We start from the raw sequence: 19,412 nt of genomic DNA, 5'->3' as shown, positions 1-19,412 counted from the left end.
ATCATTGCAGGGTTAATGCACTACTTGTGACAATAAAAATCATTATTATATTATACAGAAACAGAGTACCTGACCTCAATCACACCGCTGTTTGCGGGAGCTTGCTATGCATAAATTGGCGTCCGCGTTTCCTGCAGTGCAACCGGGTCTCCATTTCTAAACGATACGTCATTCAGTGCCAACCCGGATTAAGTGCTTGAACTCGGAACTCGCAATCTTAGAGGCGACAGTGCTACCACTCGAGCTGTGGCTGACTCAAGTCTAGAAAGTGATGTGTAAGCTCTTAAAAAGTGACACCTTTTCAAACCTTCTTTTGAAACAGGTCTGACCACAGTGCCTGAGAACATTCCCAAAGACACCACACTACTTGATCTGCAGAACAACAAGATCACAGAGATAAAAGAAAATGACTTCAAGAACCTAAAGAACCTTCATGTAAGCTCCCTCTCACTATTGGCTTGCAGCTTTTATTTCTGAGGTGGTCACCCTGGTACAGAATTGCCTCTTGATATGTTTCCTTCAGCAACAGCATTGAGGTCACAATCTTCATCGTGAGTTTGCCTCAAAACCAATGAGGGAGCACTTTTTGTCCCCGGTTATGCTTATGCCCCCACAACCCAAAGATGTGCAGGGTTAGGTGGATTGGCCACGCTAAATTGCCCCTTAATTGGAAAAAATGAATTGGGTACTCTAAATTTAAAAAAAAAGAGTTAAACTGGCTTCAAGTTGTCTTTGTAAAATAATTTTCTCACTGCATTCTCTCTTTGCCTCAATGTGTGAGGTATAGTGGTGGAATGGCTACATTACTGGGTGAATAATGCAGCCACCTTAAACAATAATCAGAGTAAATTAAAATCCCACCATAGTAAAAAAAAAAATTTTTTTTGAAGTAGTTTGGGAATTTAAATTGAGTTTCAAAAAACTTGGCAATACGAAGCAGCTGGGTATGAGTGAAAGTGACCCGTGAAGCTGTTGGACTGTCGGGTGAAAAAGAAAAAAAATCTGGTTTGCTGATGTTTTTCAGTGAAGGAAACCTGACCCAATCGTTTTTAAATTTGTTTAAAGTTTGTTCAAGGTACAGCCACCATTTATTGCACTTGAGGAGGTGGTGCAGATCCCCTTTCTTAATCTGCTGCTGCCCCTGTGGTGGAGGTACATCCACAGTGCTCTTGGGTATGGAGGAGTAGAATGTCATCCCTAAAGGATTTAACATTAGCAGGGATGTAAAGTGGATGACAGTGGATTATTCATTAGCCTTCCATGGGAGGTGGGCTCCAATGGCAAGGCCAGCATTTTAAAGCCCATCCTTAATTGCCCTTGAACTGAGTGATTCACTCGGTCAGTACAGAGGACAGTTAAGAGTCAACCACAATGCTGTCGGTCTGGAGTCACATGTAGGTCAGACCAGGTAAGGGCGGCAGATTTCCTTCCCTAAAGGATATGTGAACCAGGTGGGGTTTTACAACAATCAATGGGAATTGTCATGGTCACCCTTACTGAGACTAGCTCCATCCTCCAGATTTATTCATTGAATTTAAATTCCACTAGTTGCCATGATGGGATTTGAACCAATGTCCCCAGAGCATTAGCCAGGGCCTTGGGATTACTAGATCGATGAGATTACCACTACGTAACTGTCTCTCATTATGCACCCTACATGTCCACCCCAGTCTCCCGTAACTTTCTATGATGGCAATGGGTAGGAATATTTATTGGTACATATACTGGAGGGCAAATTGTCCCCATCAAGACCCTCTGTCAAATTGGACAGTTTCACCCACAGATACCCTGCTCTGGCTCTCCAACTAGCTCCTGATGAATACTGGCAAATGGAATGTAGGGGGTTTTGTTACTTTGTTATTTTATTGAGGCCTTCTGTGCTCTACTCAGCCTCCAATAACAAAGCAGCCCATTCAGAGTTCTCGTAAGTCACCAACTGTGGGCTGTACTCCCTCCCTACTCTTTCTTTTCCCTTGAACACAGAGTGCCCTTCTCTAAGTCAAGGCCATTTCTGAATTCTCCTCTAGTCTGGTACAAGGGATCATCTTCTCATTTAAGTGCAACCAGTCATTCAAAGAGCTGGCACAGGGCCGATGAACTGAATGGCCTCCTTGGTCCTTCTTAACAGGCCCCCACTGGGCCACCAGGGGGTCTCCCACAACATGTAACCTTCCTCTTAGGTTCTTCCCCTCCCCCACCGCCCCGGCCTATATACACTAACTGCCACACACTTCACCTTCTCCACCCAGATCCCCAGGCCCAGTTTCAGTGCACTGCATGCCTCACTGCAGTACTGTCAATGGCCACCACTCCCAGTGGCGCTGCTGGTACTGGAGAGCGAGAGGCCACTGAGGAGCCAGCAGTTCTCTGAGGTGGGTCTTCCTGTTGCTGAGGGTGGAAGTCCCACCTCAAGCCAATTAACACCCAGTTGACCATTAGGCTACAGGGCAGCCATCTGGAGCGGAAGTCTGGCTCCACCCCAGACATATTAACCAGGAGAGTGGGGTCCATGGCACACCATTAAATCCAGCTCCAGGACTTTTTACTCAATTGCTTGATAAAACAGTGCAACCTGTGCACGAGCTACCAAACAGGTGCTGCCCCAGTGTACCATTTACCCTCAAGCTTCACTTTCTGGCTTCCCCATACTTGCTTTGCTTCCCAATGGATTATTTTTCCCAAATATTTATCCCACACATGTAGCCACTTATCTATGGCCACTTTCAATTATATCCTTTCTGGCATCACTTCCACGCCCTAACATCTTGCCAAGCTGCCGCCTGTAAACTGAGTCAGTGGGAGTGCTGTTATTATTGAAAACGGCCTGCAAGATTTGGCAGCAGTAGGCCTTTAAGAGTCACAATAATTGCGATCGATACCAACCAGTTATAACCTGGTATGAGAACCATCGCTGCTAACATAGTGTGCAGTCACCTTCAATTCAAATCAACAAAGCAGTCAAGAGGCAAGGCCAAATAAGTAGAATGGGCCTATATTCCCTGGCATTTAGAAGAATGCTAAGGTGATCTCATTGATTTCATAGAATCATTGAATTTACAGTGCAGAAGGAGACCATTCAGCCCATCGAGTCTGCACCAGGTCTTGGAAAGAGCACCCTACTTAAGGCCATGCCTCCACCCTATCTCTCTAACCTAGTAACCCCATCTAACCTTTTTGCACACTAAAGGCAATTTATCTTCTACTCCTTCAAAGAATCGGCTCTTCCTCGCCCTCGTGAGGTGTGCGCTGCATACCACCTTCAGCTGTATCAGCCCCAACCACGCACATGAGGTGGAGGCATTTACTCTCCGGAGCCCCTCACACCAGACCCTCTCCTATATAACCTCTTAAGCGTACCATTCTAAAGGGCAAAAAGGAACAGAGGGATCAGAGTGTATATATTCATAAATCATTGAAGGTGGCAGGAAAGACTGAGAAGACAGTTAATAAATGATGCTGAATCCTGGGTTTTATAAGCCCAGGGTACAAAAGCAAGTAAGTTATGAATCTTCATTGACATAAAACTCTTGTTCAGCCTCAATGGAAAGGATGCAAAGGTATTTGAAAGGGTGCACAAAACATTTATAAGAATGATTCTGAAGATGAGAGACTTCAGTTATGTGGATCGATTGGTGAAGCTGGGGCTGTTCTCAGTGGGAGAAGAGAAGCTTGCGAGGGGATTTGTTACACATCTTCAAAATCATGAGGGGTCCAGATAACGTAAATGGGGAGCAACTGTTCCTCTTGAATGAAAGAAAGTCGAGAACCCCAAGGTGATTAATAAAAGAACCAGAGGCCACATGACGAAAAACATCTTTATGCAACAAGTGGTTTGGATCTGGAGTGCACTGCCTGAGTGTATGGTGGAGACAGATTTGATTGTGGTTTTCAGAAGGGAACTGGATAATTATCGAGAGAAAAGATTTTATTGGGCTGCAGTGGAGAGGTTGCGGAGTGGGACTGGCGCTGTAGAGAAGTGGCACAGTGACAATGCGGCTGAATATCCTCCTTCTGTGCTGTAACCATTCTATGATGCTAGTATAGATATATGAGGAAGAAAGAAGCTGAAGGTCACCGTGATAGTGTGATCAAGAAGGATGGGGGGAGGCTTGTTTGGAACATAAAAACAAATCAACATAGATGGGGTAGGCCACATGTGCTGCAATTACCTAGTAAAGCTGTCAGCAGGAAGTACAAACATTATACTGCATCTCAGATCCTAGAAACATGGAAAATATGAGCAGGAGGAGGCTATTCGGCCCTTCAAGCCTGCTCCGCCATTCATTATGCTCATGGCTAATCATCGAACTCAGTAACCTGTTCATGCATTTCCCCTATATCCTTTGAACCCTTTAGCCCCAAGAGCGATATCTAACTCCATCTTGAAAACATATGGAGGACAATTTAACCAAATGGGATCAAAGTTCCATCACGAGCGTGTTTAGCCTCGTGTTTCCTGTCGATTCGTGTTTGACAGGGCCCTCGATAGGGAATGTGCGGCCAAGGCCACACATAGCCCTATTTTGTACACTGAGGACCTCCACTCCTTAGTGCAGCAAGAGATGGCATCCCAATTTCCAAGGCCCTGAAGTGACCCCCGATTCCCCGCCCAAGCCCCAACGCACTATGGGAGGGTCCCTGCTTACTCCCCCCCCTCCTCCCCTAACATCCAGGCAGGGCACCACCTGCCCAATCACACTGTGAAAAATATGCCAGCTTGGCACCTTGGCAATGCCAACTTGGCACTCTGGCAGTGGCCATGCCAGCTGGCACTGCCAGGGTACCAAGCTGGCACTGGCAGAGTACCATGCTGGCACTGTCAGGATGGCAGTGGCAGGGTGCCCAGGTGGCACCAGCAGTGCCAGGGTGCACCCTGCCTAAAGGGCATGTACCTGAGGGCTACCAAACCCCTGGGAGACCCTCACAAGTGCTGTTCTGTCTCATCCCCGTTTCTGGCTACCAGTACTGAACAGCACTCATCCAAGGTCTCCGAGGCAAAGGAGATACATCCCTCGGGTAACTTAGGAATCTGCTCATTAAAGTGAGACTAGCTGCCTCGCTTTAATATGCAATTTGCTAAAACTTCCCGCTCAGAATCGGCAGGATTCCCATCGCAACGTCTCATGAGATGGCGTTAGATGTTGCGAGGCATTGTGAGCGGGGTAGATCCCGGGAGCGGGTTCTACCAGCATTTATTGGCCACGCTGTGCCACGCAAGTTGCTTTTTGTGCATAGAGTTGCCATTAAATCGTGTGGCCTCAACTTCTTTTTGTGTTCGGGAATTTTACAGGCTCACCACTCCCTGGGTGAAGAAATGTTTCCTCTTCCAGTCCTAGATAGCCATGATGTGGAGATGCCGGCGTTGGACTGGGGTGAGCACAGTAAGAAGTCTTACAACACCAGGTTAAAGTCCAACAGGTTTGTTTCAAACACGAGTTTTCGGAGCGCTGCTCCTTCCTCAGGTGAATGGCGAGGTATGATCCAGAAACATTTATATAGACAAAGTCAGAGATGCTGGGCAATGCATGGAATGCAGGCATTTGCAGGTAATCAAATCATTACAGATCCAGTGAGAGGGATAATCACAGGTGAATTGTCTCAAGCCAGAACAGTTGGTAGGATTTTGCAAGTCCAAGCCAGATGGTGAGGGGTGGATGTAATGCGACATGAATCCAAGATCCCTGTTGAGGCCATCTCCAGATGCAATTCTGCAACTCATCCGCTTCATTCTAGATCACAACGTCTTCACCTTCGACAACAAATTCTTCATCCAGATGCATGGAACAGCCATGGGGACCAAATTTGCACCTCAATATGCCAACATCTTCATGCACAAGTTTGAACAAGACTTCCTCACCACACAGGACCTGCAATCGATGTTATACACCAGATACATCGATGACATTTTTTTCCTTTGGACCCACAGCGAAGAATCACTGAAACAACTACACGATAAGATCAATAAATTCCATCCCACCATCAGACTCACCATGGACTATTCTCCAAATTCTGTGGCATTCTTGGACACGCTCATCTCCATCAAGGACGGTCACCTTAGCACTTTGCTTTACAGCAAGCCCAGACAACCTCACGATGCTCCACTTCTCCAGCTTTCACCCGAAACACATTAAAGAAGCCATCCCCTATGGACAATCCCTCCGTATACACAGGATCTGCTCAGACGAGGAGGAGCGTAACAGACACCTACAGATGCTGAAAGATGCTCTCGTACGAACGGGATATGGCGCTCGACTCATCGATCGAGAGTTCCAACGCGCCACAGCAAAAAACCGCACCGACCTCCTCAGAAGACAAACACGGGACACCACTGACAGAGTACCCTTCGTTGTCCAGTACTTTCCTGGGGCGGAGAAACTACAACATCTTCTTCGCAGCCTTCAACACATCATCAATGAAGATGAACATCTTGCCAAGGTCATCCCCACATCCCCACTACTGGCCTTCAAACAACCGCGCAACCTCAAACAAACCATTGTTTGCAGCAAATTACCCAGCCTTCAGAACAGCGACCACGACACCACACAACCCTGCCATGGCAATCTCTGCAAGACATGCCAGATCATCGACTTGGATACCACCATTACACATGGTAACACCACCCACCAGGTACGCGGCACATACTCGTGCGACTCGACCAATGTAGTCTACCTCTTACGCTGCAGGAAAGAATGTCCCGAAGCGTGGTACATTGGCGAGATCATGCAGACACTGCGACAACGAATGAACGGGCATCGTGTGACAATCACCAGGCAGGAATGTTCCCTTCCAATCGGGGAACACTTCAGCAGTCAAGGGCATTCAGCCTCTGATCTCCGGGTAAGCGTTCTCCAAGGTGGTCTTCAGGACACGCGACAACGCAGAATTGCCGAGCAAAAACTTATAGCTAAGTTCCGCACTCATGAGTGTGGCCTCAACCGGGATCTTGGATTCATGTCGCATTACATCCACCCCCCACCATCTGGCCTGGACTTGCAAAATGCTACCAACTGTTCTGGCTTGAGATAATTCACACCTCTTTAACCTGTGATTATCCCTCTCCCTGGATCTGTAATGATTTGATTACCTGCAAATGCTCGCATTCCAAGCATTGTCCAGCATCTCTGACTTTGTCTATATAAATGTTTCTGGAACATACCTCGCCATTCACCTGAGGAAGGAGCTGCGCTCCGAAAGCTTGTGTTTGAAACAAACCTGTTGGACTTTAACCTGGTGTTGTAAGACTCCTTACAGTCCTAGATAGTATACGCGGTATCCTCAGACTATGTACTCTAGTTCTGGATTCCCCCACCACCAGGTAGAAATGAAAGATCCCATTGTGCTAATTTAAAGAAGAGTGGGGGAGTTATCCCTAGTGTTGTGGCCCAAGTTTATCCTGTAATCAACCGCATCACATTCTGGGCATCATCACGCTGCTGATTGTGGGAACTTGCTATGTGCAAATTGGCTGCTGTGTTTTCTATTTTGTAGACAGGGGTTGCCCACAAAAGTGCTTCAACAGCTGTGAAGCGCTTTGAGACATCTCATAAAAGACGTTATTATAAATACAAGTCTTTATTTTTAAGACAAATGAGCTCCAAGAGAATAAAAGCCATGGGAAGCATTGATCCTAACCTCCGGCAGAACACGGTCTGAAAGCAACAAATCCGCTCAGCACCAAGGTGCCTGTAATAAAGTTCAGATGGGGCTGCACTAACTGGTTTCCTCTGTGGCTTCATAAAGATTATACCAGCAAAGTTCAAAACAACTGTTTATAGGTATTGGGCAGAAAGCCACTAGTCTGTATTTTACTTTGCTGCATTAATCCAAGCCTTGTTTGAATTAGAGGTTTAACTTCATTAAGGACAAAACTACATACAGAATGATCCAGAATTCCTTGATGTCAACATTCTATTTACAAGCGGATCTTTTTTTATAACCGCACATTTTGGGGGCCAGAGGCAGATTTCATACTGAATCGTAAACTTCTTCTATTTGTTTACACAAATGATTTCAGTGCAAATAGCAAGTGGAGAAAAATGTTGCCCCCGTATCATCCTTTTACATTTGCTCGTAGAATGAGTTCTTCACCTCAGCTGCAGGGCCATGTTGAGCAAAGGTGAGGTGCAACCCCAGGGAAAGGGAGGGAGAATCGGAGAACAAGTTAACCCAATGCACCTTGTAGCACGTTGAGAAAACTAGGATCGGAAAAGGCCTGGGAATGGTTTGCTCGGTCGGGTTCAGTCACGAATGGTGCCAGGAACACTCAGCATACTGAAGGAGGCTGAAGGATCAATTCTGTCTGAGGACAGTAATCAGTGTGCCACATATACTGCAAACAATCATGCACAATAATTAGTCTAGAAGTGATTGTTGCCCATAATCAACTGGTGAATGTCTGAGGGAGAAATGTCAGCCAGGAGAACTCCTCTGCTCTTTTAGAATATTACCATGGGTTGTACTCTTTACAGATGGCAGAGAGGGCCTCAGCTAAGAGATGACAGTCCCACAGTACCCTACGATTTTGTTAAATTGACCATGTACTTGACCTTCTGGCTTAAAGTAAGTGCATTAAAAAAAATCAGAGCAGTATTTGGCTATTTGGCCTATCAAATCTGCTCAGCATTTGAATACCATCATGGCTGATCTGATTGCGGCCTTAACTCCACTTCACCGCCTGCTCCAAAACCCTTGGCCCCCTCTTGCCGATCAGAAATCTGTCTAACTCAGCCTTGAATATATTCAATGGCCCGACCTCCACTGCTCTCTGAGGAAGGGATTTCCGAAGATGAGTGTCCCTCTGAGAGAAGAAATTTTCCATTTTAAATTGGAAACCTCTGATGTTAATGCTGTGCCCCACCCACCCCCAGAATCTTATACATTTCAATTGGATCACTTCTCATTCTTCTAAACTGCAATGAGTACATACTAACCCACTCAACCTTTCCTTCTAAGGCAGGGGTGGGCAAACTTTTCCGTGCAAGGGCCACATTTAGAAATTCATAATTTTAAAGGGCCGCATAGTATATTAAGTAAAATAATTACTTCACCCGGTTATGATTCTGGGCGCCTCATATAGAACATAGAACAGTACAGCACAGAACAGGCCCTTCGGCCCTCGACGTTGTGCCGAGCAATGATCACCCTACTCAAGTCAACGTATCCACCCTATACCAGTAAGTAACCCAACAGCCCCCCCCCCCCCCATTAACCTTAAAAAAAAATAAAAAAAAAACATTTAAAAAAAAAAAATTTTTTTTTTAAAAAATGACTTGGTGGGCCGCATAAAGACCTTTGGCGGCCCACGGGCCGTAGTTTGCCCACCCCTGTTCTAAGGCAAGCCCCATTCATCCCAGAAATCAACCTAATAAACCTTCGCTTAGATAGATCATGGAATAACAGAGGTTCTTTGAAGGAGGCAAGGTGGTTGCGTAGCAAGCAATGCCACTGCTTTCAAAAGATTTTCAATTATAAATATAACATTTCAATGTAATTTTAATATAATTCAGCAATGATGGAACATTAGCCTTTGCAGCTAAGAAACAGTCCAAGTCCAATCAGACATTCTCCACTTCATGGACGCCCCAGCACATGTGGAGATAACAAGCTGTTTACTTGTTTGAGGCAAGGCATATCTGTGTGCAGTTTTAGTCTCAATATTGAAGGAAGGATGTAAATGTGTCAGAGGCGGTTCAGAGGAGGTTTACTGGATTGATATCTGGAATGAGCGTGTTGCCTTATGAGGAAAAGCTAGACAGACAGGGCTTGTTTCCACTGGAGTTTACGAGAGTGAGGGATGGAAGGATATAAGGTCCTATAACGGTATTGACAAGGTGGATGTGGAAAGGATGTTTCCTCTTGTGGGTGAGTCCAGAACTAGGGGGCACTCTTTTAAAATTGGGGGCCACCCTTCTGGGCAGAAATGAGGACAATTCTTTTCTCTCAGAGGATTGGTAGACTTTGGAACTCTGTACCTCGGAAGGCAGTGGGGAGGATGCCATTGAATATTTTTAAGGCAGCAGTAGGGAGATTCTTGTTAGGCCAGGGAATCAAAGGTAATCGGAAGTAGATGGGAATGTGAAATTCAAAACACAGTCAGTTCAGCCATGAGCTTATTGAATGGCGGAGCAGGCTCGAGGGGCTGAATGGCTACACATGCTCCTATTTTGGATGTTTATCTGAATGGAGGAACAGCCACAACATTGGCACCATTACATTAGCTATCATGGAAGAATTAGCGGTGGCAATGGAGGGAGCCTCAAGAGGAAACCTTCCGAGTTGTGAAGTGAGCATTACAGTCATCAAACCTCTCGGGGCACGTTGACTCGGAAAATCAATCATGCTGACATGTGATGCATCCCCTTATAGTACAGGGCCCGTTTTATCCCATAAAATGGTAGATGGTTCGGAATACCCTATCGCCTTTGCCTCAAGGACTCTTTCTGAAGCAGGGATTGAGAAGGAGGGCTTAGCGGTTATATTCAGTGTGAAGAAATTCCACCAGTATGTATATGGTTGACAGTTCGACATAATGACTGGCCACAAGCCTTTTAAGGGATAATGTGCAAACTGCCCATGGCCTCAGTGAAGGTGCAGCTTTGGGCCTTGTTGTTGGTGGCCTACAACTATGCTTTTCAGCACTGGCCAGGGATGCAAATCGCAAATGCGGATGCATTAAGCCACCTGCCCCTACCCAGAGCATTCCATCATCACCACCTATACCCCAGGAGATCAGCCTAGCTTTAAACTTCCTGTACACTTTGCCAGTGTCCGTGGAGAGATCCACAACTGGACTCAAAGAGACCCTATTCTTTCAAAGTTAAAATGAATGATACAGTCTGCCTGTCATTGCGAGAAGTCCGAACAGCTGAGGCCAAACTTCACTTCTCAGGATGAGTTGACATCTGAAGTCGGTGAGATTCTGTGGGGATCACAGGTGGTCAATCTGCCTCAGGCCAAGGGGCCCATCCTTCAAGAGCTACATAGCGCCCACCAGAGCAGATGACGATGTTGGTGCAGAGTGTGTCTGGAGGCCAGTCATAGATAAAGCCATTGAAGAACTAACACAACAATGCCACTCTTGCCAAATGCAGAAATCTTTGCTGCCTTCCGCTACCTTTCACCCTTGGGAATGGCCAGATTGCCCATGGACCATGGTCCCATTGATTATGTGGGCCCGTTTATGATGTTTTTTGTGTTGATGGGTGCCCACTCTAAGTGGCTATCGGTTCAAGAGATGGCGACGACTACCTGAGCAGCCATGAGATGCCTTGTGCCAAGTGTTTGCCATTCATGGGCTTCCTGGGTCAATTGTTTCAGATAATCGCACCCTCTTCACCAACAATGTTTTCCAGGTTTTTGTGCAAGCCAATGGCATATGACACATGAGGACAGCCCCCTAACACCCAGTGTTGAATGGTCTGGCTGAGAGGGCCGTCCAAACTTTCAAGAATACAATTAAAAAGCAGTCTGATAAATCCCTTCTCCAGAGGTTGGCTAATTTTGTTTGTTGTACAATTCAACCTCTCACTCAACCATAGGGGTCATACCAGCTCACGGGCCAACAACTGAAAACGCAATTGGATTTTGTGATTCCAAATTTGGCAGGGAGGGTGGAATCATGCCAGGCCTCCCAGAAGAGTGAGCGGTCAGAGCAGTTCCAGGTGGAAGATTTGGGGTTTGGTCCATAATTTCACCTTAGGTTCACCTTAGTTACACGGATGGGCTGTGGTCCAGTCAGGGCCGGTGTTTTATGCCATCAATGTGAATTGGAAGTCCATCAGACCCCTTGAGGAGTTGTGGGCTGGTGATCCCCAGCTTGGAGTCGACAAGTCAAGGGAGCACTGTGAATAGTCCTTTAACTCTGGCCATCAAAGTGAGCCAGGGACTCCCTTCGATGAACAGAGTTAAAGGACTACAAAATTATGAGGGGCATAGACAGAGTGGATAGTCAGAGACTTTTTCCCAGGGTAGAAAGGTCAATTACTAGGGGGCATAGGTTTAAGGTGCGAGGGGCAAGGTTTAGAGGAGATGCACGAGACAAGTTTTCTACACAGAGGGTAGTTGGTGCCTGGAACTCGCTGCCTGAGGAGGTGATGGCAGCAGGGATGATAGTGACGTTTAAGGGCATCTTGACAAATACATGAATAGGATGGGAATTTAGACTACGGACCCCAGAAATGTAGAAGAGTTTAGTTTAGACAGGCAGCATGGTGAACGCAGGCTTGGAGGGCTGCAGTCCCTGTTCCTGTGCTATACTTTTCTTTGTTCTTTGTTTCTGTTCAACCATCTGCAACAGTTGAGGCCAGATCGCCTGTTGTTGAAGTGGTGCCTCCCAAGGTAGCATCAACTGTTGACCACTCGATCTCCCAAAAAGGTGTCGAGCCTGTGGCAGGGCTGCAGAAGTCTGGCAGGATTCGGAGGTCTCCGGACCGATTGACTTTTTGATGGACTCTCTTTCCCCTATTGTCTCTGGTTACATTTGTAACTTCTGTATGCAGTTTTCGTGGAGTTGTAATAAGGGTCTGTGGTGAACATATTATAGTAACCATTCACCACTGTACTATATTAGAACATAGAACAGTACAGCACAGAACAGGCCCCTCGGCCCTCGATGTTGTGCCGAGCAATGATCACCCTACTCAAACCCACGTATCCACCCCATACCCGTAACCCAACAACCCCCCCCCCCCCCCCCCCCCCCCAACCTTACTTTTTAGGACACTACGGGCAATTTAGCATGGCCAATCCACATGTGTTGCCATGTGGGCTCCACCTATGGACCATTGTACAGTACTACATTGATTGTATCATGTTGGTGCCCTTGTGGGCTCTGCCCCTGGCTCTGCCCCCTTGAGGGGAGGTATAAAGAGCAGCTGTAGGCGGCTCTCACTTGCAGAGCAGTTGCAGGCAGGCACTGTTCTAGTCGATTAAAGCCACTGTTCACTTCAACTCTCATGTGAATTGATGGTCGCATCAGGAACTTAAGGGGGGAGGAGGGCTGTGTTAGTGTGGGTCCTTTAAGGGGGCAGGCTCCAGGGAGCACATGACCAGCTCAGGGCCAATCACACGGGAGGGCATGAACTCCTGCAAATGGGGAGTTTGCGCGAGGCCTTGGGTGCAGGACTCCAGGCAGAGCTGAAATGTTAAGACGTATAGTGTTCTGTGCCTGTTACTTTAACTGACTTTGCCTTTCATCGATAAACCTCTCTGTTTACTACTGGAATCTTCCAGTATATGTCTTGAGCCACCACACTTAACTATTCCAACTAATCTTAACTATTTCATCCAAGCTTAACTCCTTCAACTCACATGAGGTCGGAGGTTGGAGGTTTCTCATTCTAACCACTCTCTGGGTAAATAAATTTATTCTCTAACAGGTTTATTAGTTACTATCTAATATTTATGGCCCCTAGTTTTGGATTCTCTTCAAGTGGAAACATTTGCTCTAAATTTATCCGTTCATAATTTTAAAGATGCCTTGTAGGTCGCTCCTTTTATGTAGAAAAAATGGCACCAGCATGTTCAGCCTTGCCTGAGACCTCTCAGTTGTGGTCTGCTCTGTGAAAGTCTTATTTTGCACCTTCTCTAGTGCCTCTATGTCCTTTATGTAGTATCGAGATAATGACTGTGCACAGTGTTTAGTCAAGTGCACCTAACTAAAGAAGTTAATACGCATCCCTGTGAGCTATAAACCCAATTTAGAAAAATAATATGAGTAGCACAGCATGGTTATAATTTAGTGGACATTCATCTCTAAGGTGGTGGTGCTATTTTTGTATAAATTTTGTACAAGCCAGCTGAAATGATACATTGAGGGACAAACAAAGTTAACACTTCAGGGTGATGACCTTTCTTCAGAGCAAGCCCATGAAGGTCATCAACCTGTAATATTAGTTCTGCTTCTCTCTCTCCACTGGTGCTGCCTCACCTTACTGAGTATTTTCTGTTGCGTTTTCAGATTCCCAGCATCTGCAGTATTTTCCGTTTTGCGGTGTTTACAGTGATTTTTGGCAGCTTTCCTTTCTTTTCCAGGCATTGATCCTGGTCAACAACAAAATTGGCACAGTTCATCCCAAAGCCTTCGTACCCCTGGTGAGGTTGCAGAAACTTTACATGTCCAAGAATCTGCTGAAGGAAATCCCGGCAAACATGCCTCCCTCCCTCCATGAGCTTCGCATCCACGAGAATGAAATCACCAAAGTGAAGAAGAACGTGTTTGACAACCTGTCGCAGGTGTACGCCTTAGGTATAACTCACTGACACCATGTTCACTGAGATCAGACACGATGCCAAGCTAAATATGGCTAATTTATTTCATTGGCACTGAATTTATTCTCTTTAGCTAACGTTAAAAGGTTGGGGGATGCGGAGTTAATTTTACAGGTTTTGTGCTTCCTTTGTAATTCCCGGCTCGGGTCACTGACTGTGTGGAGTCAGAATGTCCTTCCCGTAACCGCGTGGGTTTCCTCCGGGTGCTCCGATTTCCTCCCACAAGTCCCGAAAGACATGCTTGTTAGGCGAATTGGACATTCTGAATTCTCCCTCTGTGTACCCGAACAGGTGCCGGTGTACAGCGACTAGGGGCTTTTCACAGTAACTTCATTACAGTGTTAATGTAAGCCTACTTGTGACACAAATAAAGATTATTATTATCATTCTCACCCATCTGGGCAGATCAGAAATTCTGACAAACTCTTCCTACTTTTAATTCTTCTTGTCTGCGGATGGAAAATCATAGGATAAACCACGTCAGAATTCCCAGTGCACATTCACAGTGGGTGAGGCTCCACGTTGGGCAATCAAGTTAAAATGATCTCATTGGAACTAGGGGTATTGTAGTTTGGAAGCATTGCCGTGAAGTCAATCGCTTTCCAATTCTATTGTAGTCTGAATACATCAAATCACAGAATGCTATAGGGCAGAAGGAGGCCATTTGACCCATCGGGTCTGCACTGACTCTCCGAAAGAGCACGGTACCCAGGCCCCCTCCCCTACCCGACACCCATAACCCCACCTAACCTGCACATCTTTAGACACTAAGGGGCAATTCAGAACAACCAATCCACTTAACCGGCACATCCCTGGATACTAATGGGCAATTTAGCCTGGCCAATCCACCTAACCTGCACATCTTTGGACTGTGGGAGGAAACTGGAGCACCCGGAGGAAACACCGCAAACACGGGGAGAATGTGCAAACTCCACACAAACAGTCACCCATGGCCGGAATTGAACCCAGGTCCTTGGTGCCATGAGGCAGCGGTGCTAACCACTGTTCCACCATGCCACCTAAAATATACTAATGGACCCCACTGATAATCATCCCTGGGATAATCTGTCACAAAGCTCAACTTCTCTGAAGCTGATCGCGTTTCCCCAAAGATTAGTTACTGTTGTTGCATTCAGGTCTGCAGTACTAATATATTTCCTCCTGAAGAAATAAACCATTTCACATTTTTTTTTAATGGTTTCACACTCTTGTTCCATGCCATGTCATGTTCCAGGTCTCTGACACCACCACCGTATGAAGGTTAATCTAACGGAAGCAGAGTATTGCTCTACTGGCCTTGATTGTGAAGGGGCGGAGGGCTGGATACAATAAGGACCGAGTTCAGAGTTAAAGGCAGGGAAATATAACCATAAATTTTCTCATTGTTCCGCTTGAACCCAGTCTGGCTGGAGGGAGGACATCCAAAAATGTCCACCTGGAGGAAACCCACACAGACACAGGGAGAAAGTGCAAACACCACACAGACAGTCACCCGATTCCAGAATTGAACCCGGGACCCTGCAGCTGTGAGGAAGTAGTGCTAAGCACTGTGCCACCGTGCCACCCCACAGTTTTATTGTATTCACAGTTAAGCACTGCTTTATACACTGGCTGTTGATGATCAACCTGTATCCTGATTTTTAAAAAATTCATTCATGGGATATGGGCGTCGCTGGCTGTGCCATCATTTATTGCCCACCCCTAATTGCCCTTGAGGGGCCAGATAAGAGTCAACCACATTGCTGTGGGTCGGCTGAGAACCAGGTAAGGATGGCAGATTTAATTCCCTGAAGGACATTCGTGAACAAAATGGTTTTTTCCATGACAATTGGCAATGGTTTCATGGTCATCGTTAGACTTTATATTCCAGATTTAAAAAAATTGAATTTGAATTTCACAGTGATGGGATTCGAACACAGGTCCCCAGATCTCTCTCCTACAAAAAAAGCTGTTCAGGCCGGAGGTCAGTTGAAAATTTCAAAACTGTGGTTTTTGTCAGGCAAGGGTATTGAAGGTTACAGAATAAAGATGGATGGACAGAATTAAGATATAAATCAGCCTTGAGCTAATTAAATTGTGGAACAGCCTCAAGGGGCTGAATGGCCTCCTCCTTTTGCCTTGTTACCACGACATCAGTGAATTGAACTTTCTATGATCCTGTGGTTCACTGTGTCAATCGTGTTGGTTCATGGCAACAAAAAATTTGGACATCCTTTTTTATATTAAGCATTAAAACTTCTGCTATTTCAACCACATTGTATAACTGGATTGCACTGCCTGAAAACAGAATTAATGGTGAATTCCAAAGGGGTATTGGATATTTCCTAGAAAAAGGAAACTTTGAAGGCTGTGGGGAAAGAGGAGAAGAGTGTGACTAGTTAGGTGGTTGTTTCAAAATAATCCACACAGCCACAATCATTGGAATGGTCTCCTTTTTAAAATTTATTAATTCATGTGATGCGGGAATCAGGCCAGCATTTATTGTCCATCCCTAATTTCCCTTCAGAAGGTGGTGGTGAGCGTTCTTGAATCAGTGCCGCCCGTGTGGTGTTGGTACATCCACAGTGATATTCAAGGGGCAGTTCAATGACAGCGAAAGAACGGTGATATATTTCCATGTCAAGGTGGTGTTTGACTAGGAGGGGGGGGGTGGGGGGGAACTTGCAAGTGCTGGTGTTCCTGCTGATCTTGACCTTTTCGGTGGTCGAGAGTTTGGAAGATGCTGTTGAAGGAGGACTGGCGAGTTGCTGCCGTGCATCTTGTAGGTGGTACACACTGTGTGGCTGGTGAAGGGAATGAAAGTTGAAGGGGGTGAATGGCGGGTTAATCAAGCAGGCTGCTTTGTCCTGGATGGTGTTGAGCTTCCGAAGTGTTGTTGGAGCTGCACCCAGCCAGGTGCTAAAAAATACGGTGATTCTAACTCTTCTTTTCAATTCTCTCATCTCCACCCCCCAACAGAAATGGGCGGCAACCCCCTGAAAAATTCAGGTATTGAGAGTGGTGCTTTTAACGGACTGAAAAAGCTTTCTTTCATCCGACTATCAGACGCAGACCTCACAACTGTACCTAAAGGTAATGAGCAAATGAAGCAATTGGAGAAATTGGCTTTGGCAAAGGAGCCCTGAGCACAACAGGGACCTGTGAGTCTTGCCAGAGCCGCATTGAGCTTGTGGTGTAGCACTTCATCAATGTGTCTGTTATCTATTAACTTCTTATTAATTTGTTAACACATTTATTAAGCCATGACCACCAGCAAAACTGGGTTAGTTTCCCTGTCAAGCAGAGAAGGTGAGCGGGATATTCAATGGAGATGTTCAAAATGGCGTGGGGCTTCGATAGAGCAAATAAGGAGAAACTGCTTCCACTGGCAGGAGGCTCGGTAACCAGAGGGACACGGACTGAAGATAATTGGTGAAAGAGCCATCGAGGGAGAAGATGAGAATTTTTTTTGCACAGCTGGTTGTGATCTGATAGGTAGAAGCAGATTCAACAGTAACTTTCTAAAATAAATTGGACAGATTCCTTTCTAAGGAAACATTTGTAGAAAAAGGAGGAAAGAACAGGGGAGTCGCACTAAAAATAGGTTCTTTAATGAACTGGCCTGGATGTGATAGGCCGATAGGTCTCCTTTGGTGCCTGGTGATCATGATTTTGTTCACCGTTGTGAAATTCTGTCATTTAATGAAGATAACTAATAGTAAATAAGATTACCTTTGCGGGTATTAGTGGATAGATAACAAATATTGTTGGAACCAACAATTCCACGGACACGTGCTTGTAGGATTAGAATAGCGGTTTTAATATACTCACAACAGAGCCAGCCTATTAGCCATTGAACTTTCGGTGAACTGGCCGGCTGACCATGTGGCACTGACCTTTATATAGCAGCTTCCGGGGGAGGAGTCCTGGGCAGAGCCAAGGGAGAAGCCCCGTACAACTCGAGCATTCCCAGAGCTACTCCCCCTGGAGGACAGGTAGTGCAACTGCACTTACAATACAGACACATGTATATACAGATTATAATCCGGTGTGAATCACATTCACCACAGATAACAAATATGTATTCTGATCCATTTGCCTCTGGAATAATGGTCCAGTGATAATACCACCACATCACTGCCTCCCTTGGTTACTAAATCAATGTGTAACATCTTTCTTAATTCAGTTTCATGATCTGACCGCCAGCCAGCTGCAGGGTTTAACCAACAGATCTAATCCTTAATTAGCAGCATTTCCTTCTCGTAACAAATTTATTTTGGGTTCCTTTCTTTATTTACGTCAGACAACTCCCTCACTATCTCTTTCCCTACTTTGTCCCTGTTTCATAGAATCGCTACAGTGCAGAAGGAGGCCTTTCAGCCCATCGAGTTTGCACTGACCCTCTGAACGAGCACCCCACTGAAGCCCACTTCCTCCACCCTATCGCTGTAACCCCACCCTATCTGAATGTCTTTTGACTGTAGGAGGAAACCCATGCAGACACAGGGAGAACATGCAAACTCCTCAGAGACAGTCAGCCAAGGCCAGATTTGAACCCAGGTCCCTGGCGCTGTGAGGCAGCAGTGCTAACCGCTGAGCCACCGTTGCACCCATTTCATTTGGGGATATTGTGTTGGCCCCCACCAGGACCTCTTCTAACTTTGTTGGTTTGGCATTGGCTTCGCTCAATCTTTACAGCTTATTTTTCACCATTTTGGGTCTCTGGATCTTCCACAGCTTTCAGCTGGCCTGCAGCTTTCTGCTGGTTGGCGTTGGTCTCTTTTCTTTCCCTGGCTAACATCCTGCTGTCAGCCAATTCATTCCCAAAGTGGAAATCGATTCCTGCTCCTGATAGTTCAGGGGCAATACCTCCCGTGACTGGGCCCGAAACAAGGTCACACCCTAGGTGGGCCCTGTGAATCCTCCTCCCTTTCCACAGATGTGTTCTAGCCTTCAGGGAGGACTCTGGGGGTGAGGGTGCGATGTTGTGGGGAGGGTTTAAGTTTCCCTCCAATACAAAGTACTGGGTGGCCCCTGTGTCCTGGAGCAGTGCAATGGACTTGCACATTTTGGGATGGGTAGAGGGACACTGTTCTCAAAAGGACAAAACTCTAGATATTCTCTGGGGATTTGTCCAGCTCAAACATGCAGTGCCATGCCCTCCA

The 19,412-nt window shown here is 46.1% G+C and overlaps 1 protein-coding gene across 2 annotated transcripts in view; it reads left to right on the top strand.

Moving 5' to 3' along the window:
* dcn (decorin) overlaps positions 1–19,412 on the top strand; it is a 69,499-nt gene that overhangs the window by 35,189 nt on the left and 14,898 nt on the right. For both annotated transcript variants that reach the window (XM_038780832.1, XM_038780831.1), the window contains exons 3-5: positions 323–435; positions 14,032–14,245; positions 17,227–17,340. In XM_038780832.1, the coding sequence (XP_038636760.1) occupies positions 323–435; positions 14,032–14,245; positions 17,227–17,340 (441 nt within the window). The remainder of the gene's footprint in view (positions 1–322; positions 436–14,031; positions 14,246–17,226; positions 17,341–19,412) is intronic.

The sequence above is a fragment of the Scyliorhinus canicula genome, chromosome 20 (genome assembly GCF_902713615.1).
Source record: "Scyliorhinus canicula chromosome 20, sScyCan1.1, whole genome shotgun sequence".
Taxonomy (NCBI): domain Eukaryota; kingdom Metazoa; phylum Chordata; class Chondrichthyes; order Carcharhiniformes; family Scyliorhinidae; genus Scyliorhinus; species Scyliorhinus canicula.
This window is presented reverse-complemented; position numbering and strand designations above follow the sequence as displayed.